General features: G+C 51.9%; 9 protein-coding genes across 9 annotated transcripts; 5 read left to right on the top strand and 4 right to left on the bottom strand.

Moving 5' to 3' along the window:
- Positions 1-124: 124 nt before the first annotated feature.
- On the top strand, positions 125-3974 carry N7508_009742 (uncharacterized protein; the record flags this gene model as incomplete). Its single annotated transcript, XM_058467805.1, has 3 exons — positions 125-278; positions 345-2986; positions 3036-3974. The coding sequence occupies 3 exons, from the start codon at positions 125-127 to the stop codon at positions 3972-3974; spliced, it is 3735 nt and encodes a 1244-aa protein (XP_058315651.1).
- Positions 3975-4445: 471 nt separating this feature from the next.
- Positions 4446-4996, bottom strand: N7508_009741 (U6 snRNA-associated Sm-like protein LSm7; the record flags this gene model as incomplete). The annotated part of the gene is made up of 3 exons (XM_058467804.1): positions 4446-4573; positions 4648-4719; positions 4825-4996. The coding sequence occupies 3 exons, from the start codon at positions 4994-4996 to the stop codon at positions 4446-4448; spliced, it is 372 nt and encodes a 123-aa protein (XP_058315650.1).
- A 1024-nt stretch (positions 4997-6020) lies between these two features.
- Positions 6021-8144, top strand: N7508_009740 (Zn(II)2Cys6 transcription factor domain-containing protein; the record flags this gene model as incomplete). Its single annotated transcript, XM_058467803.1, has 2 exons — positions 6021-6627; positions 6679-8144. 2 exons carry the CDS (start codon positions 6021-6023, stop codon positions 8142-8144), a joined length of 2073 nt encoding a protein of 690 aa, XP_058315649.1.
- Positions 8145-8765: 621 nt separating this feature from the next.
- Positions 8766-9819, top strand: N7508_009739 (uncharacterized protein; the record flags this gene model as incomplete). The annotated part of the gene is made up of 2 exons (XM_058467802.1): positions 8766-9466; positions 9549-9819. 2 exons carry the CDS (start codon positions 8766-8768, stop codon positions 9817-9819), a joined length of 972 nt encoding a protein of 323 aa, XP_058315648.1.
- A 648-nt stretch (positions 9820-10467) lies between these two features.
- Positions 10468-13172, bottom strand: N7508_009738 (PAN-complex poly(A)-binding subunit PAN3; the record flags this gene model as incomplete). The annotated part of the gene is made up of 8 exons (XM_058467801.1): positions 10468-11498; positions 11545-11700; positions 11747-11891; positions 11942-12124; positions 12435-12496; positions 12587-12726; positions 12794-12845; positions 12911-13172. The coding sequence occupies 8 exons, from the start codon at positions 13170-13172 to the stop codon at positions 10468-10470; spliced, it is 2031 nt and encodes a 676-aa protein (XP_058315647.1).
- Positions 13173-13622: 450 nt separating this feature from the next.
- Positions 13623-15229, top strand: N7508_009737 (clathrin-mediated endocytosis regulator UBX3; the record flags this gene model as incomplete). The annotated part of the gene is made up of 2 exons (XM_058467800.1): positions 13623-13754; positions 13808-15229. 2 exons carry the CDS (start codon positions 13623-13625, stop codon positions 15227-15229), a joined length of 1554 nt encoding a protein of 517 aa, XP_058315646.1.
- A 1089-nt stretch (positions 15230-16318) lies between these two features.
- N7508_009736 (pleiotropic drug resistance family ABC transporter) lies at positions 16319-20923 on the top strand (the record flags this gene model as incomplete). The annotated part of the gene is made up of 2 exons (XM_058467799.1): positions 16319-18121; positions 18167-20923. The coding sequence occupies 2 exons, from the start codon at positions 16319-16321 to the stop codon at positions 20921-20923; spliced, it is 4560 nt and encodes a 1519-aa protein (XP_058315645.1).
- Positions 20924-21698: 775 nt separating this feature from the next.
- N7508_009735 (ferric reductase family protein) lies at positions 21699-23615 on the bottom strand (the record flags this gene model as incomplete). Its single annotated transcript, XM_058467798.1, has 1 exon — positions 21699-23615. The coding sequence occupies one exon, from the start codon at positions 23613-23615 to the stop codon at positions 21699-21701; it is 1917 nt and encodes a 638-aa protein (XP_058315644.1).
- A 928-nt stretch (positions 23616-24543) lies between these two features.
- N7508_009734 (putative 2-deoxy-D-gluconate 3-dehydrogenase) lies at positions 24544-25492 on the bottom strand (the record flags this gene model as incomplete). The annotated part of the gene is made up of 3 exons (XM_058467797.1): positions 24544-24993; positions 25089-25301; positions 25364-25492. The coding sequence occupies 3 exons, from the start codon at positions 25490-25492 to the stop codon at positions 24544-24546; spliced, it is 792 nt and encodes a 263-aa protein (XP_058315643.1).
- Positions 25493-25530: the final 38 nt, after the last annotated feature.

Genomic DNA, 25530 nt, shown 5'->3' with positions numbered 1-25530 from the left:
AGCGATAATAGCACCCCGGCCGTTATATTCTGCCATCCCTGAACCCTTTGAGCTTTGGCCCCAAAGTGACCGCCTTAGCCGTTCACTCTCCAACCACGCGGGGAGAGATGTCAACTACAGCCTCATGATGGCTTCAGACCATGGAATTGGTCCCCGCAAGAGGCGAAGGATCAGTCCTTCAGGGACTATGCCTTATGTGCTGAGGTCCCTCTTCGAGGATGTCCCGTTGGCAACCGAGCATAGCTCCGATGTCTACATCACTTGCGTTGAATACTGGAGTAAGCGCTATCCACCAAGAGCTGTGGAGGCCCCTATGATTTGAATATCCACTGACCCTGATTCAGATGAAAATCTATACATCGGTACATCTGCAGCCGAGATCCTGCACTTCGTATGTCTTCCGCCAGCTTCCCCGGACGAGTCCAATGAACCCACCTTTATACTGGCTTCCCGATTACCTATATTATTCGCCCACAGCCCTCCAGCGGAAAGTGACCAACGAGGCGTCCGACAAATAGTTATCTTATCCTCTGTGGGCAAGGCATGTGTTCTTTGCAATGGCACTGTTACATTCTACATGCTGCCAGAGCTCAGCCCAGCCTTTGGAACTACAAAGGTCAACCAGTGCCGCTGGATCGGTGGTTTAGATCTCAACCGGGATGCAGAAGAAGAGGAAGACCCGACATTGATGATCGCTGTGCAGAATAGGATGATGTTGGTCCAGATTGGAGACGAGGCGCGCCGGATCAAGAAGATCGAGTTCCCCGGTTGCTTGGTAGCGGCACGACGAGGAACCATTGCCTGTGCTGCTGATGCACATTCGTATTCATTGCTTGAGGTGGCGCACCAGCAGAAGATCCCCCTCTTCCCTATCTCCTCTTCGAGTGAGGTCTTCGAGTCGGGACATGTTGAAGACATGAACCCAGCACCACCGACTCCACTCAAGCGTTCTCCCTCTTCTTCATATCCAGATTCATCACCGGTTGACCCCCGCGGACATGGCCGAAGCAGCAGTGCAAATACCTTTGTGGGGATGCTCTCACCGCATGCACAAGGAGCTCAGATAGACAGATCGCCGTCAGGGACACCGGATCCTTTCACATCTAGTGGAACCCTTCGAAGATCGAGCTCGGAAGAGCGTGAAGGTGGAAGTTCTCCCAAGCCTGAAAATCAAGAACCAGACAACCACTCTCCCAGCAACGACAGCTTGAAGCCATTACCGCCTGTACCGCCACCAACGAAGCATAGCTCGAAGCGTCTGCAGCCTCATGTAGTGTCCCCGACACCATCAGAGTTCTTACTAGTCACCGGAACTGAAGCAACTGAACCGGGTGTTGGAATGTTCGTTGACATGGATGGCGAAGTGGTTCGCGGCACAATCAACTTCCATCGATTCCCAAAGTCAGTTGTAATTGATACCGGTGAAAGTGATCAAATATTCCAACCAAGTGAAGATGCGAAAGAAGAATTCATTCTCGCTGTCATTGAAGACGACGAAGAAGGAGAGTCTCGAACTCGACTTGAAATCCAACGCTGGGATGATGACCCAGGCGAGATCGAGCGGAACAAGAGATGGATAGATCTTCCGTCACCGGGAGAAGACCAAACTATTCAAGTTGGTCTCAAGCACACACTCAGCCCCAGCCATCTCGAGCTAAATGAGATCGGCAAGCTGCTACAAATGGTCCGCCTCAAAACACCTCTATTATCACCTCATGTTCCAGTGGCAGACCCAAGAACACACGCATCTATTGAACAGCTTCAGAAAGAAAAGGAACTGTTCGACCCACAAGATTTGACGGACTCCGAGGGACCGAAAAAAGGCTCACGCTCATCAGAGCAAACCTGGGAGGATCAACGGAATGCCGAAGAAGCAAAGTTCGCACATGGACTGGGTAAGGCTCAGAGCAGCCTCATCTTGTGGTCTGGTTCACAAATATGGCGTGTTCTACAGAACCCTTTGGTAGTCCAACTCGAGGGCACTCTGCAAAAGGCCCAGGAGACAAACGAAAGCGACCATACGGTGCTGCAGAGAGACGCTGTCTTGGACTTGCTGCTATCAATTCAGGACACAGAGCCAAAGACTGAAGCTGAATTCATTGGGCTCAGCTACGTGAAACAAAAGGCATGCCTCTTACTCTATGGAGACCTTCTCTCGATGCAGCCGAACGACCGTAGCGATTCAGCAATCAAACAGACCGAACAAGCATTGGTGGCTGGAAACCTTGACCCTCGCCTGGCCTTGCTGCTTATTCCCCTGCTGCGATGTGAAGTGCTACAAGGCCCACAGGGTATATGGATACACGCCGGATTGGCATCAATGGCGGTCAAGTACACACAGCAAGTAGGGAAAACGGGCGTTGAAACCTCGGGTTTGGATGCTTCCCGCAGCCCAGTTCTTAACATGGTGAAGCGCTTCCTCTTGTCTTGGCAACAAAAGCGAGGATATGGCAGTATTACCGATGAATCCTATGTGTTGGATAGCACGGATGCTGCACTATTGCACTTGACCTTGGAACAAGATGCCTACCTCACCCCTGACCAGCGTGCAGCGTCACCTCTTCGCTCCGAGCTGAACAAGCTGGTTGATAACTGGAAGGGCAACTTCGATCGGGCAGTGATGCTACTTGAGACATACAAGCGGCTGTATGTGCTGAGTCGTCTATATCAGAGCCAAAAGATGTCTCGGAATGTGCTCAAGACCTGGCGGAGAATTGTGGACGGGGAGACGGATGCCGGTGGTGAGGTCTCCGCATCTGGCGTAGAAATGCAGATGCGTAGATACTTGGTGAAGATCAAGGATGCTCAACTGGTCGAGGATTATGGCGCTTGGCTGGCTGGGCGAAATCCCGCCCTAGGTATCCAGGTATTCGCGGACAATGCTAGCCGGGTTAGGCTGGAGCCAGCAGATGTTGTTTCTTTGCTCAAAGAGCGAGCTCCCAATGCTGTTCAGGTCTACCTGGAGCATCTGGTGTTTGCCAAGAATGTGAGATCCCCTCGTCTTCTTGTACAAACATAATTAACCATGAATCCAGTACACACAATATGCCGACGACCTGATCTCATACTACCTGGACACAGTGATGTCCGTACTCGAGTCATCCCCAGAAGCACGAGAATCTCTAGCCGATTCCTACTCAACCTACCGGGCCCTACGTGCCCCAAAACCAACATACCTAAACTTCATCACGGAAAACACACCCGCAGAACCGTGGTGGCAGTCCCGCCTCCGCCTCCTCCAACTCCTAGGCGGAATCTCCAGCTCCCAATTCTCATCCCAGCCCCTATCAACAGGAATAAGCTACTCAGTCCCAGCCGTCCTAACCCGCATTGAACCATTCCAAAACGAGCTCGTCTCAGAATGCATCATCCTAGACGGCCTCCAAGGCCACCACCGGGCCGCCCTCCGCCTCCTAACCCACGGCCTAGGCGACTACGACTCCGCAATCCGCTACTGCCTCTTCGGCGGCCCACGCAGCTCCAGTTCTTCAACAGGAACACCACCAGACCTAGCAGAACACACCCTACAATCCTCCCTTTTCCGCCACCTCCTAGACGAATTCCTCCAAATCAAAGACCTATCAGACCGCATCGAGCGCACAAGCGATCTCCTCGCTCGCTTCGCGGCCTGGTTTGACGTCCGTGAAGTCCTCGAGCTCGTACCGGAGGACTGGAGCGTCGATATCTTAGGCGGTTTCTTCGTGCATGTCTTCCGAACTCTCGTTTCGCAGACGAGAGAATCACGCATCGAGCGGGCCCTCAGCGCTGGTCTTAACTTGCGTATTGGTGCTGAATATATCGATGGTATGGAGAAGGTTGGGCCTTGGGTTGAAGAAGCCGAAGGCGTGAGACGGTTGAAGGATCAGCCGAAAGAGGTTTCTTCGCTGGCTGGTGCTGGTGCTGGTGCTGATGCTGATGCCGACCATGACTCTGAGTTTGGGGAGACGGTGGAGCCTGGGGATGTGGGCCAGTAATCACTTTTACTTTAGATCGAGTGCTGATCTGGAGAGGGCGGCTTTTGTATAGTTTGCTTTGGTGCGTTTTAAATCTATGATACCTATGCTGTTTGCTTGGAAAATCTGTGTTGATTTTGAGTTCTCTTTTTTCTCTTTTTTCTTTTCTTTTCTTTTCTTTTTCTATTTTTGTATCTTTGCGTGGGGTTGTAGATTCCATCCCATGCCAACAGCCCTACTATGCACATGCACATACACATTCCAAGTCAAAAAAAAAAAAAAAAAAGAGAAAGGGTAGATAAAAAGTAAAACCATCATATTGCGTTCGTTCCCTTCGTAGCTACTGATGAGCATAAAGATCCGGCCGCACGCCGAAACCAAAGTCAGGGTTGGCATTGCATTGACATTGACATTAGGGAGGAGAGAGTTAGGAAACTCCTGTTTTGAGCTCCGAACTCCAATCTTCCAGATAGAGAGGTGAAGAGTGCATGCTTACTCCTCTGCTTGCAGGAAGGGGTTAGGGATCTCATCACTGCCATCGGCGGGTGAGATCAGTACGATCAGAGTGCCTCGGGCGACGATGAGGCCCAGTGAGCGAGTGGTCTTGTTGCCCTCGTCGTCTGGTGGGAGTTAGTATATCATTTTTAGTGAAGATGGAAGCTTATTTAAGCCAAGCTTCATATGATGGACTTACCACGCATGGTCTCCTTCACGTCATCGAGGACCAGGTTCATCAGCTGGTCGTAGCCCTTGAGCGTACCGGAGACTGATAATGGAGTCAGTATAGATCAAGTATGAGAGTAGAAAAACAAAGGAAAAGGAAAAGGAAAAAGGAATAAACAAAGCGAAAAGAATAAAAGAATAGACATACCCTCACGGCCACCATTGAACTTGACCTGAACCTCCTTGTCCATATACTTGTTGAGGTCCAAGATGTTTTCCTTCTTGGGCTTCTCCTGTGCGCCACCACCGCCACTTTTCTGCTGGGCCTGGCCGCCACGACCACGACCACGACCCCCGCGGAACGAGCCTCGCTCGGACATGGCTAGAAAGGGAAGAGAAAAGAGGGAATGGTAAAAAAAAAAAAACAAGTATGGTCAAGGTAAAAGGAGTAGTTCCGATTACCCGTTGGCTGAGAGGTGAGGTGTAGGTAAGGTGGTTGCGTGTATGAGGGATTTTACCAGGAAGAGACGTTGCCCGCCTTACAGATATTACCATGTATTGAGAGTTGCGCCCGCGTGAGGGATCCCGCTCGGAGGTATTTTACACTTCCGTTACATATAGGTTACATGTAGGGAGGGCATTCCAACTTCCTCAACCATGTACATGTACATCTAGGTCACTGTACACTTCTATTACCATTGTACAAGTCACACAGATATCTCTGGCCTGTGCCAATTCCCTCCGAGCTCCCGAACTGCGCGTAATGTTTCAGTGACAGTGAGGAACTAGGCATCAGCGAAACCACAAATGGGGGGCACCTCCACAAGGCTCAAGGCTTGATTTTGGGATCGGCGCATGTGAACGGACCTACTGTATACCGAGTAAGAAACTAATTGGTGAGTTATCTTCTAAGCTCTAGTAGTGGCCAGGTAAGGCTGTAGTGCAGGTGTACATTGCCTCAGCGGAACCCTCCGGCGGGACTCCGCTGGGACTGTACCAGGTACCTGCGGGCCTATTGTACGATACTATCCGGTTGTAATTGCAATAGGGAATGCCCGATTTCTCACAATTCCCTTATTAATCCAAAATTAATCAGAATTAAGCAAATTCCCAGCAGTTCCGGGGGCTAAATGATTGGGGCCTAAGGTCACGTTTTTCCTCTCCACTCCCGTGCGCTGTTCCGTCGAGATAGGCGTTTCCTTCTTTCTCACTTCCTTTCTCTTTTCCTTTCCTTGTACCCTCCATGAATGTAGCTTCGGATCCTACTTGACTCCGCGGTTTTTCTCCGCGCGCTCAATACTCTCCGCGCTCCTATACCCTTTCCGCTGTCACTTTCCTCCCTTCCCCCATCCCCCCCCGAGATAAACCCTCCACTCCCGGGTTTCCACGCCCACCCCCATACCGATGGATTCCCACGCTCCGGAATCGTCTAACAAACGGCCCCGGTCTCCCACCGCCGATCATGCCGTCTCGTCCAAAGTCCAAAAAACCCTCTCGAGCCACCTGCAGATCAACTACCTTGCGCGCCAATACCCTGATAATCTCCCGCTGGTTTCTGTCGATGATACCATGCCGGCGATCATTCACCTGCTCAGTGAATACGACGGTGTGCTCCACCGCCATGAAAGTATCGCCGGCAATCTTGGCGCATGCCCGCTGGGCCCGATCTTGATCAAGCGATTCGAGCGTCTATTCGATGGCCCGCCGCAGGTTCTCAAGTCGCATGGCAAGGATGGTCCCACGGTGACTTGGCTGGATGTGGTTGAGTTTGCGAAGAATAAGCCGGAGCAGTTTAACCTGGAGAAGTCGCGCAATGGTGTCCGAGTGTGTCAGTTTTACACCAAGCAGTGTCGCGTGGAGATTAGTGAGGAGGATTTCGTCTTGATTGCTTCTGGCATGCCTCAGAAGATGATTCCGCCTCAGCCTATTATCGAGGATGAGGAGAAGGAGTTGGGTGCGCTGGAGATTCTGGAGAAGAACTTGCAGCATATCACTCAGATGGCTGATCAGGGTAGGCTTTGTTTGCCATATTTGTAGATGTCTACTGACAGCTCTCGTCTAGTGTCTGCTCGCGCTAGACAGCTTAATCATCGTCTAAAGAACCGTCGTACCGCGATTGTCACTCGCCGAGAGAACGATGCCACTCTACACGCAAATCCACCTAGCGCCGACATCTGGCGTGATCCCAACGCCTATGCCCCAGTCAATGGCGGCTCCTCGCATGCGTCCCCAGCTGGTTTCCTCGCCGTCAATACCCACCGTCCCGAGACCGAGCACGAAGAGAACCCGCTCTCGTCACAGTTCATGTTCTCCCACTCCAATACGGACAATGTAACTATGATCAATGGGACGTCGATAAAAGGCGCCTCTCCCACTACTCGCGCAGACCTGATGAAGAAGTTCTTCACAACAGCAGACCGCCAAGCCCGCGGTTACGACGACCCCGGCGCACCCCCGGTGAACCCCCAACCACGTCCGCGCCCTGGCGTCTCCGACGCAGCCGATTTCAGTCCCTACACCGGCGCCACCGCAACCCCAGTCGCGATTCCGAGCACGCCCTCCTCCCTCCTCCCCCCACCAAAAACAACCCACCAAGAAAAAGACGACGGCGGTCCCTTTAAGCTCGAAATGATCGCCCGCATGGAAGAGCTCCAGCGTGGCGAGCGCGTCATCCCACCCTGCGACCGCTGCCGCCGCCTCCACATGGATTGTCTCAAGAACCTCACCGCCTGCGTCGGCTGCACCAAGAAACATGCCAAGTGCTCCTGGCGCGACGTCAAAGAAGACGAAGTCGCAGCCATGCGCGCATCCACCATATCCGCCTCCCACGACCGTATGGAAATCGACCGTTCCAGCGCAAACCTAACCCCACCCCAATTCGGTCTCGGTCCCTTACCTCCCATCTCGGCGGAACGTGAACGCATCCGCGAACAACCCTTCGATTCCGTCGCTGATGCCAATAAGTCTTACCACGGTCGTCGTGAATCTGCTCCGTCGGCGCCAAACCCCATTCCTGCTACCAATGTTCCGATGGAGTTACCATCCACGGATAACTCGCCTCGTCGTGCGGTTAGCGAGACGGAGGGGAGGGGTTGGGACCAGCATGATCGTCGTGTTCCGACGGCTGCTCGTGTCCATCGGGCTGAGGATGAAGATCCCGATGCCAATCAGCGGTTGATGCAGGCTATTCTCGATACTGTTGATCATCATACTCGTGTTGCTGCTGCTGTGCAGGAGAAGGAGCGTGGTGCTGAGCGTGCTGATAATCAGAATCAGAATCAGAATCAGAATCAGCATTTGAGCCTGAGCTTGAACCAGACTCCGAATGCGAACCCGAGTCTAGGTGGACCTTCGCCGGTTTCTGGCTCTCGTTCTGGTTCTGGTGCTGCTCCTGGTGCCGGTCTTGCTGCTGGCCCTAGCCCTGTCTATGCTCATTCCCATTCTCACTCTCACTCCCAACCGCGAGTAGAATCTGATCATGACCATGATCGAGATCGTGACCGGGACCGTCGAATGGTTCCGGCATAATTTGGGTCTTGAGTTTGAGTCTATTATGTATATGTTCTATTTTTTTTTTTTTTTCTCTCTCTCTGTTCATATAACTTTGTTTGGCGAACTGGTGGGAAAGGTGTTTGTGTACTATGTCATATATCCCTGAATATCATTAGCGTTTATTTCCTCGACTTCATTCCACTCCCTGACTAAATACATGTGTAGCCTCGGGGGCATCTACCCCATGCTTAGTGAGGGATGACCAAGTGTGGGGGGCCGGATATAACCTCTGCCATATCCGAGATCTACTGTAGGGAATAAAGTGAGACATGACTTATCAAGTTACGTGTATAGAGTTAATTCCAGCATACCTACTCACTATACTGCAACTCTACCAAGTCCGCTATAAACATACTGAAATGGCGGGGGATCCGAGTGGGGTGCGGGGTGATTTCTTTTGCTTCACATCTGATTGACCAATTCGGCTGTTTTCCGACGGAACTGCCGATGCCATAAATCCGAACTAAAGCCACGATATAACTGCTCTCTTCTCTCTCTCTCTTTCTGTCTCTCTCTCTCTTTTTCTCTTCTCTTTAGATACTGTCACAATTTCCAAACCCCCCCCCCCCACCTCCACCTCCAATTGACACTGCCAAAATGGATCCCTCAAAAGTCAAAATCCCACCCATGAAAAACCTCACAGTGGACAACATAACCGAAAATGTAATCCGAATCAACAGCCTCTGCGAGGACGAGCGTATGAAATATATCCTGGAACGGCTCGTAACGCACCTGCACGACTTCGCGCGCGAAACCCGCCTCAGCAGCGAAGAATGGATGACAGGCCTCCGCTTCCTAACAGAAGTAGGCCAAATAACAACAGAAGTGCGCCAGGAATATATCCTCCTGTCCGACGTGCTAGGTCTCTCCATCCTGGTGGACTCCATCGATCATCCCAAACCACCCGGTTCAACGGAAGGAACCGTCCTCGGTCCATTCCATACACACGATGCTGAAGAGATGACCGCCGGAGAATCCATGTCCCATGATCCCAAGGGGGAGCCGTTACTGGTGGTCTGTACGCTGAAGGATATGAACGGGAAGCCGGTTGAGGGTGTCAAGATTGATATCTGGGAGACGGATTCGTCGGGCCATTATGATGTTCAGTATGCAGGTCGGGAGGGTCCTGATGGGAGGTGTATTATGCGGAGTGGTGCGGATGGGGTGTTTTGGTTTAAGGCGATCACGCCGGTGCCGTATCCCATTCCGCATGATGGGCCGGTTGGGAAGTTGTTGACCAAGTTGCATCGGCATCCGTATCGTCCTTCGCATATGCATTTTATGTTTGAGAAGGAGGGGTACGATCATTTAATTACGTGGGTTTCTTCTCTTTTTCTTTTGGAATGACTGGGGTGGGATGGTGGCTGACGACTTTTATAGGGCTCTCTACCTTCGGAATGATCCTTATGAGACTTCCGATGCGGTCTTTGGTGTGAAGGACTCTCTTGTTGTTGATATAGGAAAGGTCGGGCCGGAGTGGTCGAAGCAGTATGGTGTTCCTGAGGGCCATGCTTTGCTTACTTATGACTTTGTGCTGGTTTCCGATGAGGAGACTAGTCAGTTGCGCGCTCATAATTCCAAGGTTGCGTTGGATCAGTTGGGGAGAAAGGTTAAGATTGTTAATGGGTTGCCTGTGCCCGAGTTGGATTAGGGGGATATGCACATGTATCTCGAATGAATAGCATATGGTTTATCTCTTGTGCTCGATTTTTGGTGCCTTGATCGGCCCGATGTAGACTTGTGTTTATATATATTCGTGTTTGGCAGTATGGTGCATTATTTGTTATTGGGTCCCCATACGCTGGTGAATGTCGAGATGGAGGTTGGGTCGAATATATTTTTTGACGTTGTTGGACTCTAGATGGCTGGCCAGGGTAATCACCACAAAATGAGACTCATCTATCTGATGATGTCTGCTTAGCGTATTGACATCCTTGACACTGGGATTGACAGAGGGTGAGTATATGGATGGTAGCTGTATGGCATGTATGGCGGTAACGTTGATGGCGATGGTGGCTGAGGATTGGATCGATTGATCTTCAGGATTGTTGTGGAACTAACATTCATAGCTTGTCAGAAGAGTGAGTTATTTGAATTTCTTCATTCCTATGTGATTGTTATTTCCATTACATCAATGGCAACTTGGTTGCAATATGAAACATGTAACAACATCTGTGTCCTAGACAGTAGCAATCCACCGGCCTCAAAACAATGGTGGTATGACAAACGTCTGGAGAAAAACAAGCAAATCGCAATCGTAGTGTGGCGTGTCCGAAGACCGCAAAAAGAGATCAAGTTCCTAATGCATCCGTCTGCCTGACTTCATGAGAGCCTGAAAGGAGGACTCAAGACTCTTCTTAAGCTCCTTGTAAGTGACAATGAACATATTCTGCTCGTCACGGCTGACCAAATTGATCCTCTCATCAGTTCCAGCATCAAGCTTGTTCAGAGACATCAAAACATGTCCCAGATCAAGCACAGCGTCGCCATTGGCGTCCACTTGGTGGAAAACATAATCGCGGAACATCTTCAAGAAGTAACGCTCTCCAGTCTCAGACCACTGTCGGTCCAGTTCATATTCAGGGCGTTCGTTGACGAAGTTGAGCTTGGCCATCAGGCGCACAAGTCGTCCATTCTCCAGCTCGCGGCTGAGGTCAAAGGTAAGCTGATCATCCATGTGAAGGGCAGAGTCAAAAGTCGACATCAGCTGAGAGGAAATTCCGGTGATGAAAGTATCGATGCCTCGCTCTTGATCTTTCTGCATTCCATTTAACAGCCAGAAGATCGAGTTCTTCATCTGGGGGCTGTAAGCGCGGGTGAAATGCTCCATGGACTTGGTGGGGTTGTGCATGAGAGTAGGGGTGTTGGCACCCAGGGTGACAATCAGTTGTCCAAAGTTCACGAGATCCTGACGCTGCAGGTCCTCCACACTGCGCTGGGCGTCGAACTGCACTACGTCCAGAACAGCACAAGCGTTCAAGCGAATGCGGTTCTTGCTGGTGAGCAAGACCTTGCCTGGCTCAAGAACCCTAGCAGCAAGACCTTGCGAGTGAATGGCCTTGAGTGCATTCGCGATCTGAGTCATGTAGCCCCAAAGTACCTGCTCAGGGATGGGAACGGTCTGGCCGCGGTTTGGGAAGCGGTTTCCAGCGCCCAAATGCTGCTCTGCAAGTGTCTTGGACATGGGGTGGTAATCGGTGACAACAATCAAAGAGCTGTCTTGAAAGCTCCGACTGGTGAAAGCATCATGGACAGTCACCACGCTTCCGCTGCAAACACGCTTCCAGGCCTGAACCGACCGGATAGCCTTCTCGTTGGTCAAGCGGAAACCTATTTGGTCAGTCAGGATCAAAAGTAAAATTGGGCATTTTCTTACCTTCAAGGCGCCGCAGGGCGTAAAAGTCACCGTCCTTGCTAGACTGGGCCTTGTAGATCCAGCTTGGGTAGCCAAAGGTCGCGGCGTTCTTCTGATGAGTAGTGTCCAGCGGAACAAGAGAGTGGAAGTAGTCAACCTGAGCAGGAAGGTTGGTGTCTAAACTGTTAGTCTGATTCTGATCGTGAGGGATGTTTTGACATACTAGGGAGGGTCTGCAGAGCTGCAGCGGACTTCTTCTGCAATTCCTCACGAGCATCGTTGGGAAGGAAAAGATCATGGACATTGCGCTGATATCCCAGAGTGTTCTGATTATGAGGGCCGATGGGGGCATAGAGATGGTACTGGACCTGCTGCGATGTAAGCGTCTGAAATCGGAAAAATGACCATTTCAACTTACCGGCTGCTGGAAACCAGCCTGGTTTGCAAAGAATGCGCCTCCCATGGCAGCAGGGTCATGAGCATAAGGATTGGCCGAGACAGGGCCGACTGCACCAGGGGTCATAGGAGATGGGGCAGCCACAAAGGGATCAAAGGCACTGGGAGACGTGATGGAACCATTCCCATTGCCTGGAAGAGAAGCCTGCACGCGGAAATTAGCATGAGGGCCCATGCTTCGAACGCGAAAGTTGGGATCGAGGCTTGAGCTGCGATAGTTGGGACGATGATGCTCCGGGAGTGGATCGAAATCATCAGCCAGAGCATTCAAGCTCGACATAGACATGTTAGGAAAGCCTTCATACATCTTGACAGAGTACGAGACAATACAAAAGGGGAAACGAGGTTGACAATGGGAAAGAGATCGAGGAGACGAGGAACCCAATAACAAGGACCCAAGCCGAAAAGGGAAAGACAGAGCAAGAACGACTCTGTAGTTGCGACTTTAAACTTACCACGTGCTCAAAGCCCTGGGGCACAAATTCCTGGACGTCTGCCATTGCCCAGTCTCCTGTTTCTGCCCGCACTCCAGGCGTACTTGTGTTTGATCCTTTGTCATGTTAGTCCGTGTCTCTGATGTCTTTGATTTCTCTCCATGACCACGTACGTGAGGTGCCTCGGGGCTGAAAAGGAGCCGCACTTGCAGCTTTGGGGGATATCGCAGTCGACTTCTTTGGGCCAGCCACGCCATTTCCAGAGAGTAAGGATGGGGTGAAGCTGGGGGAGTCTACATTAAAGCGTTTCTTGCTATGAAACAAAAGAATTCCTGTCAGCTTTTTCCACCGAATGACCAATATTGCATCGCCATATTCACCTGTCCGATTGATTGGCGTTCAGCTTCGTTGGGTCATGGTTGAAAGCGCAGCCTTGAAGCATTCCAGATCAGCTTCAACATTCACTATACCCATTGAATGAACGGGGTTGACCATACCTTTATCTTCATAACGGCATCGGCCATAAATGGTCACGTTGCGACACAGAGTCTCTTTCGCATTCTCTGGGAAGCTCCTTGTCAGCGCCATCACAGAGCCGGCATGTGCCTCCGGGCCGCTCAGTCCACCTCGCTCGAGTAAATCTCTCTGCGAAGAAGTGAACGGAGTGTCGCTAGCTTTGCGCTCACCTCGGCTCTTCATTTTCGGCGAACCGGTCGTTCGACGAGCATCCTCCAAAGGAGGCTTTCCGGCGGATGCCATGGTGTATGACGGATGTCCACGAGACGGTGCGGATCAGCGCAAGAAGATCCCCATTGAAACCGGACTCGATGTGGAGCAAAGGATGATATCGAGAGGAAACCGCATTCCCTGTCGATCTGATATCAAGCGCGTTTGGCGATTGACAGCGGGTCAATTCCGGGATCACCCACGGAGGTCGGGAACTCAACCGAAAACTATCGGCATGAATGGATAAAGATAAGTCGAAGACCCTCTCTCATCCCAGAGAATGATTGAGAGCGACAGAACGGATAGAGATGAAGACGCGGGGCGAGGGACGAACTCGAGTGAAGGGGTCGTGCACGGACCAGGCGGTCAGGACGTCAATGAGCTTCAGGCCAGCTTCGTCATTGCTCTACTCTTCTTACCAATGTACCGTCTCATGGATGTTCTGATATTATAATCTTTGTATTGCATGGATATCCCGTCGCCATGCCCTCGGACCTCGATCTGGACCAGCTCTCTGAGAGCGAGAGAACTGCGCTAGAGATGTACATGGCCGTGACAAGCCAGGAACCCTCAGAAGCAATTCTTCTACTGCGCAGGTCACAATGGAATGTTCAAGTTGGTTTACACATATCGCTGTAGGATGCTTACGCCTGACTGACCTGCATTAGATAGCGATATCAAAATTCTTCGACGGCGAAGGCCCCGATCCGCTTGAAGAGGCGCGTTCAGCTCTTCAGACGCCGCCACCGCAGCCGAACCGCATAACTCGGAATCTGATGACTGAAGATCTGACTGAACAACTGTCTCGGGTTTCTCGCACACATGCTGCAGACCCCGCCCCGCGAGTTGACACACAATCCGGCGATCAACCCATTTACCGTCCGCCATTCATCCTCGCTTTACTCTTCACTCCGTTCAATCTAGTCTACCGACTCCTCTGCAGCTCGTTCCGCTTGTTTGGCACGTTATTCCCTTTCTTGCCACGCTTGTTCAATGCGACCGCAAACCCCGCCCTGCAAGGTGCCCGCCGCAATACCACTGGCCGCCGGACTCTGGCCCCCAAAGACACAGCCGCTCGATTCATCCGTGAGTTTGAAGAGGAGTATGACTCCCATCTCATCCTGTTCCTGGAGAACGGATACAACATGGCGCTGGAGAGGGCCCACCGCGATTTGAAGTTCCTACTGGTTGTTCTCCTGGCCCCCGAGCACGACGATACGAATAGCTGGGTCCGTAATACTCTGCTGGCACCGGAAGTATTGGAGTTCATCAATGACCCTCAGAACAACATGATAGTATGGGGCGGTAACGTGCAGGATTCCGAGGCCTACCAGGTAGCTAACTCGTTGCGCGTGACGAAATTTCCCTTCGCAGCAGTCGTCGTCCACACCCCCAATGTGTCATCTACTGCTATGTCAGTTGTGGGCAGAATTGCAGGCATCACCTCGTCATCCGAGGTTGTGAACAAGCTCCGGACTGTTGTCACATCCAATCAAGAACCAATCGAACGACTGCGATCCTCCCGCGCCGAACAGCAAGCCTCGCGCAGTCTCCGCGAAGAGCAAGACTCCGCCTACGAGCGGTCGCTGGCGATCGACCGGGAGCGCGCCCGTCAGCGACGGGAAGCCGAGGCAGCGCGTGAACGCCAGGAACAGGAAGCTGCCGGTCGCCAGGCGGCAGAGGAGCGGCGGCGTCGTGACCTCGCTCAGTGGAAGCTTTGGCGCGCACAGTCTCTTAGCGCAGAGCCCGGACCCGATGTCAAGGATGCGGTGCGGATCAGCGTGCGGCTCCCATCCGGTGAACGGATCATGCGCAAGTTCGCCCCCGATGCGGACATGGAAGAGCTCTATGCAGTTGTAGAGTGTTACGAGGTCTTACAGGATGCAGAGCAACCCAATGCGACCGAACCCGAGGGGTTCGAGCATCTATACACATTCCGATTGGTTTCCCCAATGCCCCGAACGGTGTACCCTGTGGAGGAAGGTGGTTCCATTGGAGAGAAGATCGGCCGCGGTGGGAATCTGCTAGTAGAGCCCATTGAGGAGGAGGATGATGATGATGACGAAGATGGAGCATCTGAAATGTCCTAGTGTCTCTACTGTACACATGCTATGACTCTCCACATGTACGAAGTATGCAACCCACACTGCTTAAGGGTCTGTTCTGTCTTGATTATTCCCCAGCTCCGTCCGTCTGACATCTGAGTCAGAATTTGCAATGTCTGTTCGCAATATCCAAATTCCGTATGGCCTAGCGCAAAGACTCAGGCTAGACCGCGTGGATGGCGTGCCAAGAACACCTCAAACCAAACCCGAATCCGAATCCAGTAAAGTACAGCAAGCAAGGGTAGAGAAATCTGACAGCACGCATGGACAGAATTTTCCCCATACAGTAAATGAACCTATGCCAAGTGAAACTCCGCCGCTTCGGCCGAATTCGTCCATGGCAATAGGGCCAGATTGATCCGAATACTTTAAAATGCTTTAGTGCTTGGACCCTGGTAAAGGAAGATTGGGGCCGGAGATAAGGTTATGCAGTGGATAAAGTCCTGAATGGGCCAAGTTTGGTCCATGAAACGTAGCATAGCTGAGTCAGGGAGGTGAGTCAGCACGGATACAGGAACCACTCGCATCCGACGCGTATAAAACGCCACGCAGAGACTTGGTTCGGAGGGCGCCCGTCCCGCTATTCTGGAAGAGTTAGATACGTGCATGTTCTTGATTTACATGATTTTACAACTACTACATAGTTCACCATAGAGTATAAAGTAGATGATGGATAGAGCAGAATACTTGGTCATAACGATTGCGTCAATGAATCAATGAATAACCTGTTCATGTAGTTGATCACCCACTAAGAACTCTGATATGTTCGGTAAGATCGAAGCTCCGCCCCGGGCAGATTAGGATAGACGGGATGCCCCATTTTTCTGTCCCGGAGGCGAAGGATGCATCTTTCCCGCTCCCGATTTGTGCTGTCCAGATCTTGCATCCTTTTCACTTTCCTTAAAACTCGTGTATGGCCGCCTAACCATCTCCCCTCGTTCTTTTGCCATATTCTTAATATTCTAATATTTGGTCACCCCCTTCGTTCTATGGTGATCCCTTAATCCCTTATATCCCTTTTTTGAGTCCCCACATAATTCACCCCCTTGGCAACAAACAGGTGGTCAAGCCACAATGGATATGTCTATGCTAGGGACAGGGGCTTTCAGCTCCAATGCCACCAGCTCCGAGATGGACGAGACGCACATTGCGACGGCAGAGGCCCGCAGACACGACCCGCGGGCCAGTGTGACACCTAGTGTCTTTAGTGAGGAGACCATTGTCCCTGACAATGCCAGTTATCACGAGTCTGTACAGGCTGGTAAGAGCGACAAGTCTGAGAAACCAGGAAAGGCTAGCAGGAGCAAGCCTAGCGTTGAGGATGAGAATGAGGCGCAGATGGAAGCTCAGGTTACTTACCTCGCTCGCGAACTCACTCGTCAATCGACGCGCTTCTCTGTTGCTGGCAACACCGCCGAGAACACCTTCCTCGAGACGCAAGAGAATTCGACCCTCAACCCCCACAGCGAGAACTTTAAGGCTAAGAACTGGATGAAGAACTTCCTCGCTATCCACTCCCGCGATGAAGAACGATACCCCAAGCGCCAGGCTGGTCTTGGGTTCAAGAACCTCAGTGTGCACGGCTTTGGTAGTCCCACCGATTACCAGAAGGATGTTGCCAACTCTGTGCTGCAGATTGGTGCTTTGTTCCGGAGTATTGCCGGTACCGGCAAGCAAAAGATTCAGATTCTACGCAACTTCGATGGTCTCGTCAAGAGCGGCGAGATGCTTGTTGTCCTTGGACGTCCTGGATCTGGATGTTCGACCTTCCTGAAGACCATCGCTGGAGAGATGAACGGTATCCACAAGGATGAGAACTCTCACATGAACTACCAGGGTATCTCCGACAAGCAGATGCAGAGCCAATTCCGTGGTGAGGCCATCTACACGGCTGAGACCGATGTGCATTTCCCCCAGCTGTCTGTGGGAGATACTTTGAAGTTTGCCGCTCTCTCTCGCGCACCGCGCAACCGTCTGCCTGGTGTCAGCCGTGAGCAATATGCAACCCACATGCGTGATGTCGTCATGGCCATGCTGGGTTTGACGCACACCATCAACACCCAGGTTGGTAACGATTTCATCCGTGGTGTCTCCGGTGGTGAGCGTAAGCGTGTCAGTATCGCCGAGGCCACCCTCTGTGGTAGCCCTCTTCAATGCTGGGATAACAGTACCCGTGGTCTGGATAGTGCCAATGCTTTGGAGTTCTGTAAGACACTGAACCTGATGGCCAAGTACTCTGGTACTACCTGTGCCGTCGCCATTTACCAGGCCTCCCAGAGTGCCTACGATGTCTTCGACAAGGTGACTGTCCTGTACGAGGGTCGCCAGATCTACTTTGGTCGCACCAATGAGGCCAAGGAGTTCTTCACCAACATGGGCTTCGAATGCCCCGACCGTCAAACTACCGCCGATTTCCTGACCTCGCTTACCAGCCCTGCCGAGCGTGTTGTGAAGCCTGGCTTCGAGAACATGGTTCCTCGTACCCCCGATGACTTCGCCGCCGCCTGGAAGAACAGTGACGCCTACCAGGCGCTCATGACGGAGATCGCCGAGTTCGATGCCGAGTTCCCTATTGGAGGCGAGGCTCTGGACAAGTTCACCGCATCTCGCAAGGCCATGCAATCCAAGAACACACGGGTCAAGTCGCCCTACACCATGTCTGTCATGGAACAGATCCAGCTCTGTGTGTCTCGTGGTTTCCAGCGCCTGAAGGGTGATTTCAGTTTGACTATTTCTGCTCTTATTGGAAACTTCATAATGGCCTTGATTATCGGTTCCGTCTTCTATCAGCTTGAAGACACCACGGATAGTTTCTATTCCCGTGGCGCGCTTTTGTTCTTTGCTGTCTTGCTTAATGCCTTCTCCAGTGCTCTTGAGGTGAGTGAAGATCCACTCTGATACGAGCCTTGCTAACCCATCTAGATCTTGACTCTCTATGCGCAACGTCCAATTGTCGAAAAACAGGCTCGCTACGCCATGTACCATCCTTTCGCCGAGGCCATCTCTTCCATGTTGTGTGATACTCCCTACAAGCTTCTTAACGCCATCACTTTCAACGTACCGCTCTATTTTATGACTCGCCTTCGCCAAACCCCAGGAGCTTTCTTCACCTTCCTCCTCTTCTCCACTGTCACCACCTTCACCATGTCCATGATCTTCCGTACCATCGCCTCTTACTCGCGTACACTGTCGCAGGCTTTGGTACCCGCTGCTATCTTGATCCTTGGCTTGGTGATCTACACTGGTTTCACCATCCCCACCCGTAACATGCTTGGCTGGTCTCGCTGGATGAACTACATCGATCCGATCGCGTACGGTTTCGAGTCCTTGATCGTAAACGAGTTCCACGGCCGCGAATTTACCTGTGCGGCATTTGTCCCGTCTTATGAAAATGCTTCGGGTATGAACAGGGCGTGTTCGACAAAGGGAGCTAAGGCTGGCATGAACGTCGTCTCCGGTACTGATTACTACATTGACAGCTTCCAGTACGCTCACAGCCACAAGTGGCGCAACCTGGGTATCATGTTTGCCTTCATGGTCTTCTTCATGGCCACCTACCTCATTGGCACTGAGTACATCTCCGAGTCCAAGTCCAAGGGCGAGGTTCTGCTTTTCCGTCGCGGTCAAACCCCCAAGCGTACCGGTGGTGTTGATGAGGAGATTGAAATGACCGATGTCTCCTCTGCCGAGAAGAAGGATGGTTCCGAGCCCGGCGAGTCTGCTGCTATCCAGAGACAGACTGCTGTCTTCCATTGGCAAGACGTGTGCTACGATATCAAGATCAAGAACGAGGAGCGCCGCATTCTCGACCACGTTGACGGTTGGGTCAAGCCCGGTACCTGCACTGCTCTTATGGGTGTTTCTGGAGCTGGTAAGACTACTCTTTTGGATGTTCTTGCCACCCGTGTCACTATGGGTGTTGTTTCCGGTGAAATGTTGGTCGACGGTCGTCCTCGCGACCAGTCCTTCCAGCGTAAGACCGGCTACGTTCAGCAGCAGGATCTTCACCTCCACACTACTACCGTCCGCGAGGCCCTTCGCTTCAGTGCCGTCCTTCGTCAACCCGCCCATGTCAGCCGCCAGGAGAAACTTGACTATGTCGAGGAGGTTATCAAGCTTCTTGAAATGGAGCACTACGCTGATGCCATCGTCGGTGTCCCCGGTGAAGGTCTCAACGTTGAGCAGCGCAAGCGTCTCACCATTGGTGTCGAGCTCGCTGCTAAGCCTCAGCTCCTTCTGTTCCTTGACGAGCCTACTTCCGGTCTTGACAGTCAGACTTCTTGGTCCATTCTCGATCTCATTGACACCCTCACCAAGCACGGTCAAGCTATTCTCTGCACCATTCACCAGCCCTCTGCCATGCTCTTCCAGCGTTTCGACCGCCTGCTGTTCCTCGCCCGCGGTGGTAGAACCGTCTACTTTGGTGAAATCGGTGAACAGTCTCGCACTCTGTCCAACTACTTCGAGAAGAACGGTGCCCCGAAGCTGTCTCCCGATGCCAACCCCGCTGAATGGATGCTTGAAGTTATTGGAGCCGCCCCCGGATCCCACAGTGATATTGACTGGCCTGCGGTGTGGCGCGAGAGCCCCGAGCGCGTTGAAGTCCACAACCACCTCGCCACTCTCAAGTCGGATCTCTCTCTGAAGCCTGTGGAGACGAACGCCAACGACCCCTCCAGCTTCCAAGAATTCGCAGCTCCCTTCTCCGTCCAACTCTGGGAATGTCTCACCCGTGTTTTCAGTCAATACTGGAGAACCCCCGTCTACATCTACTCCAAGGCTGCTCTTTGCATTCTCACTGCTCTCTACATTGGTTTCTCGTTCTTCCACGCCCAGAACAGTCAACAGGGTCTTCAGAACCAGATGTTCAGTATCTTCATGCTGATGACCATCTTCGGTAACTTGGTCCAACAAATCATGCCCCACTTCGTCACCCAGCGCTCCCTCTACGAAGTGCGTGAGCGTCCATCCAAGTCCTACTCCTGGCAAGCATTTATGACAGCAAACATCCTCGTCGAACTCCCCTGGAACACCCTTATGTCGGTCTTCATCTACATCTGCTGGTACTACCCTATCGGTCTCTACCGCAACGCCGAAGCCACAGACTCAGTCCACGAGCGTGGCGCCTTGATGTGGTTGCTCATCCTGACTTTCTTGCTTTTCACCTCAACCTTCGCGCACATGGTCATTGCCGGCATCGACCTAGCAGAGACAGGAGGAAACATCGCCAACCTGATTTTCTCTCTGTGTCTGATTTTCTGTGGTGTTCTCGCAACCCCACAGCAAATGCCCGGCTTCTGGATCTTCATGTACCGAGTCTCGCCATTTACATACCTCGTCTCGGCAATGCTGTCAACCGGTACTTCCGGCGCAGCAGTGACCTGCGAGGACATCGAGTTGCTCCACTTCTCCCCTCCGTCAGGCCGGACTTGCTATGACTACATGCTGCCCTACATGCAGCCAACAGGGGGATACCTGACCAACCCCAACTCCACTGATACATGCTCCTACTGTGCCATTGGTGACACGGACACTTTTCTTGCGAGTGTGTCCAGTCACTACAAGGACGCCTGGCGCAACTTTGGTTTCATGTGGATTTATATCATCTTTAACGTCTTCGGTGCGGTCGCTATCTACTGGCTTGCTCGTGTGCCTAAGGGCTCGCGCAACAAGAACTAGATATATTCCCTCCTACATTTATGGTCTTATGGTCTTGTTCTATGGACCGAGGTCCATATCTTTTTTCTCATCTCTCTCTCATCTACATCTCATTTCACTCTTCATTTCTGTCTGTCTTTCATCTCATTTTACGTTGAACAGGCTTCTTTCTGTGGGCTACTATTCCTCCCAAAATAACCCAACCCCCAAATTCTCCGCTTAGATTTCATCTTTTTGATATCGTGGGATTGCCTTTTCTTGATACTTTGATACTTTGGCTTTGATTTGCCTCTGCATTGCTGTTGCCTTTGCTTTTACTTTTGGCTCTCTTTGTGCACCTTTTTTTCTTCTCCAGCTGAATTTTGTACAAAGTGTGCTTCTTGTCTTGGTTATGATTGTGATTGTGTCTGTTACTTGGATTAGATCTTTGATCGGGTCTTTTCCTTATAGTGGGTTTGCCCTAGATAGCCGAATAAATTAGCCTGGTTCGAATAATTTATCTTTATATAACTATATTTTAAGTCCGTGGTGTAGTACAAGTACGGTATGATTTGTTCACGCTTAGATACTTCGTTAATGAATGTAGAATGATAGGGTAAAATGATACATCACAATGTCAAGTATAATACCGAAAGGAAACCAGAAATGAACAATATACACATTAAAGTCCACGCTAACATCATCCATAGATGATAAAAGAAATGCACGCAAAAAGCCCAAAAAAAAGGTAGTCACCTCGACATCTTCAAGCCAACCACAGAACACAAAACCGAAAGTTCGAAAACAAAAAGACAAATCACCAAGTAAAAGCCTCCTCCACAAAATCAACAACAGCCCCCCGCCCAATCCACCCCCTGGCCGCAGACCTAACCTCATCAGCAAAAGCCCCCGGCCCACAAACACTAACAAGCGCGGCCCCCGTCCTCCCGGGCAAAACCTCATCAAGAACCACCTCAGGTCGACACCGGCCACCATGCATAAGCACCGTGGCAGACGGACTAACAATATCCGCGGCCCGACGAGGCTTCGAGACGAAGAGCTTGACAACCAGTATATCCCGCCGCCCGGGGAGACGCAGGATCTGATCCATGAACGACGAAACCCAGGATAGATGATCCGTCGATCTGACAGACCAGATAAGGTAGATCTTCTTCGTGGCGCATGTCCCTTCTGCGGCGGCCTGGAGAAGGGACCGCGTGTACAGGAGGTGGTGGGTTATTCCGGCCCCTGCGCTGAAGAGGACTGTTGTGCCGTAGCTTGCCGGGTTGGAGGGGTGGCTTCCGTATGGACCTTCGATGAAGCCTGGGAGGGAGAGGGATTTCTGGGGGGCTTGGTTGGCGAGGTTGTAGAGGCGGCGGGTCATTCCTGCGCGCGCGGAGATTATGAGTGTGATTTGGGTTTTTGAGCATGATGGATTTGGGGGTAGGGGGAAGGTGGGGGATTGTTTTTCGAGGGAGGAGGGAGTTAGGGGGATTGGGTTTGAAATTGAGGTTTTGGGGTTGTTTCTTGTTAGGGAGAGGCTGCGGGAGAGGGAGGGCGTGTGTGGTGACGCGAAGGCGTAGGGGCTGTCTGTTGTTTCGGACCAGGCGATTGAGAATGGGTGGGACATCCACCAGCTTACGGCTGGGATGTAGGCGAAGACGTGGCAGCCTGGTTCGATTGAGATGCGTTTTGGGAGATGGAAGGTTACTCGGCAGGCTTCGCCTGGTAGGGCCGTGACCGTCATCGAGGTTGTGCCTGATGTTGAGACGTTTAGGTGGATTAGGCGGAAGAGGCGGGCGCTTCGTTCCAGTAGCCAGATTGCTGCTATCACCTGTGACCAGCTGCGTTGTGGGAGGCTGTCTAGTTGGAGGTGGAGGTAGACGCCTAGGAAGGCGAGGACTGCTGCTAACTGGTGGAGGTGGAGGAAGGTCTCGTAGAAGGCGTGGCGGATGGGCGAGGGCGAGTGCAGACAGAGGAAGATCATGGCGACTGTACCGACTAAACCCCAGGCGAAGAAGGGGGTGTCGCGGAGACGGGTCAGCATGTGGTTGAAGTCTTGCTCGTCGCAGGCGTTGACGGCCCATGCCGCTGTGTGCACGACTGATTCGACGACGACGATGCGACCTAGCCAGCGGTGAAGCAGGTTGTATGTGTCGAAGCTGATGTGCAGGATTGAGATTAATGGGTTGTTTCGGCCTGCGAGGAGGAAGAGAGGGACCATGTTGAGGACGGCCAGCGTCCCGGAGCGGCCGCGGAGCTCAGCTACCAGAGCTTTCTTTTCGTTGACACTGTAGTCGAGGTAGACGCAGTAGACGACCTGGCTGACGAAGTAGAGCATGACCAAGATGGTCTGCAACCGGGATGGAAGAGTGCCGACATTGAGAGCAGAAGAGAGCTGCATCTCTCGGTTGTGTCGTTTCTTTCCTAATGGGGCGTATAAGAAGTGTTTCTTGAGGTTGGGCCACCATGATGAGCTCTCCTGTGCCCAGAAGGTCTGTTCCCGTTTCGTTGTGCCAGAGGCCGTGATTTGACGAAGGTAGGCATGGCTGATCTGGGCGATTCGGCCACAGAATAAGGCGACAGCGAGGGTGGCGAGAGAGACGTAGATGATTCGCGTGATGATCACATCACGGGGAACATCTACGCCGCCCAGTCCTCTGGAGTACTCATATATGTATGTTGTATTGGATCCGTGGCCTCGAGCCGCAATGTGCGGAAGGGATGCAGCCATTGAAGAGCCCAGTGGGAAATTGTAGATGAGTCAAGTGTATCAGGTGTATCAGTTATATCAGGTGTGGAGATGTGCAGATGTGCAGATGTGCAGATGTCGCAGACGATGTATGTTGCCGGTCAACAGCAGCGATTTCGATTTAGGCTGGAATGAGCGCTTGTTGAGGAATCGATCAGAAAAGAGACCAGATGAAATAGAGATAGCTTTGATGTAGGTGAATGGAACAAAGACGCTCTATAATAGGAGCATTGTCGCAACAAAGAACAATAAGGATTGTAATCAACAAAGGATCTGCGGTATTCGAGGTTAGCGTCACCAAGAATCAAGTTGAGAGGGGAGACTGACTGGAATGTGAAGGCAAGGGATGCACGTTGAGAGTAGGAAAAAGAGATCAGTAGATCAGTAGATAGTCAAGTCGATCGAACAATCAATCCAAACAGGTCCAAAGAAAGACAATGTAACCAGACAAAGAAGCCAAACGAAGGTCTATGCGAGGAACGCAGATGAAGAATGAAGATGCAGAACGAAACAGAAGCTCTGACCCTAGCAGGGGCCTGTCAGTTCATGTACTCCTTGGAAGATGGGCTGATGGTGTCCAAGGCGTTAATTCTAACCCTATCGGACGAACTCCCTGCACAGTCAAATACGCCAGTGTTTCGAGATCTGCCAGGGACTCTCCACGTGTCAACTGTAATTTGCTGTTGAACTACCTGGCAGGGCTCGGCGTCACGCCGAGAGTCGCTCCGAACCAGACGAGAGACATTATAAATTACGCGCAAGAGATTTCCTGATGTCGATACTTTCCCTAAGTGGTCGGAGACTTTGCTTAGCGGTTTCAGATCGGAGTCAATCGACATGAAAGTGGTCTAGCGGATCATAGTGGATAATAGTATAAATCTGCAAATGACGGGTGCTTTGTACAGAGTATTCACCGCCCCATCCAGCCACCGTCCACAGTGAGAATATCCCCCGACACATAGCTACTAGCCCGACTGGCCAAGTACACCACGGCCCCCTTAAAGTCCTCGGGATTCCCCCATCGGCCAGCAGGGATACGCGCCATGATTCCCGCATTGCGGTTGGCATCGTTGATCAGAGCAGTGTTCATATCGGTCGCGATATATCCAGGGGCAATAGCGTTCACATTAATACCCTTGGCGATCCACTCATTAGACAACGCCTTAGTTAACTGTCCAATACCCCCCTTGGACGCCGCATAGGCTGGCACTGTGATTCCACCCTGGAAGGTGAGTAGCGACGCGACGTTGATGATAGAACCCCGACGGCCAGAAGGGAACTCAGAGGCATCACGGGCAAGCAGGTATGCGCCGAATTCCCGGCAGAGCGCGAATACCGAGGAGAGATTTACTTCTAGAACCTATTTCTCCACAAATGAGACATTGCGTTGAGATATTGGACATTATATATTGACAGGGGCAGGGGGGTGTCGTGAATAGATTGGGCGGGGCTTACCTCGTCCCAGTCCGAGTCTGGGAACTGTTCGCTCGCGTGTCGCCGTTGAATCCCGGCGCAGTTCACTAGAATCTCGGGCTTGAGGCCTTGGCTGGTCACGGCGGGGATGATGTTTTTGACGGCTTGCCGATCTCCTAGTTCTGCGACGTGGATCCAGGCTTGACGGCCGAGCTTGGTGATTTGATCTTTGGTGGATGTGTTGGTGTTGTCGCGCTATAGTTTGTGAGTATATGTATTCCGCATATATATCCATTCACTCCGGTCAGGTTCCGTACCTGAACCAGGATAACGTCGGCGCCGGCCTCGGCCAAGGCGAGGGCCATGGCTTGGCCAATGCCTCGTGTGCCACCGGTGACAAGGGCGGTTGTCCCGTTGAGGGAAAAGAGGGATAGAACGTCTGTCATTTTGGGTATAAACGAATCAATTGAAGAAGCAGAGAAGA

Source organism: Penicillium antarcticum (genome assembly GCF_028974205.1).
Source record: "Penicillium antarcticum strain IBT 31339 chromosome Unknown utg000009l_segment0_segment0, whole genome shotgun sequence".
Taxonomy (NCBI): domain Eukaryota; kingdom Fungi; phylum Ascomycota; class Eurotiomycetes; order Eurotiales; family Aspergillaceae; genus Penicillium; species Penicillium antarcticum.
Note: the sequence above shows the minus strand (reverse complement) of the source record. Positions and strands in the feature narration are given on the sequence as shown.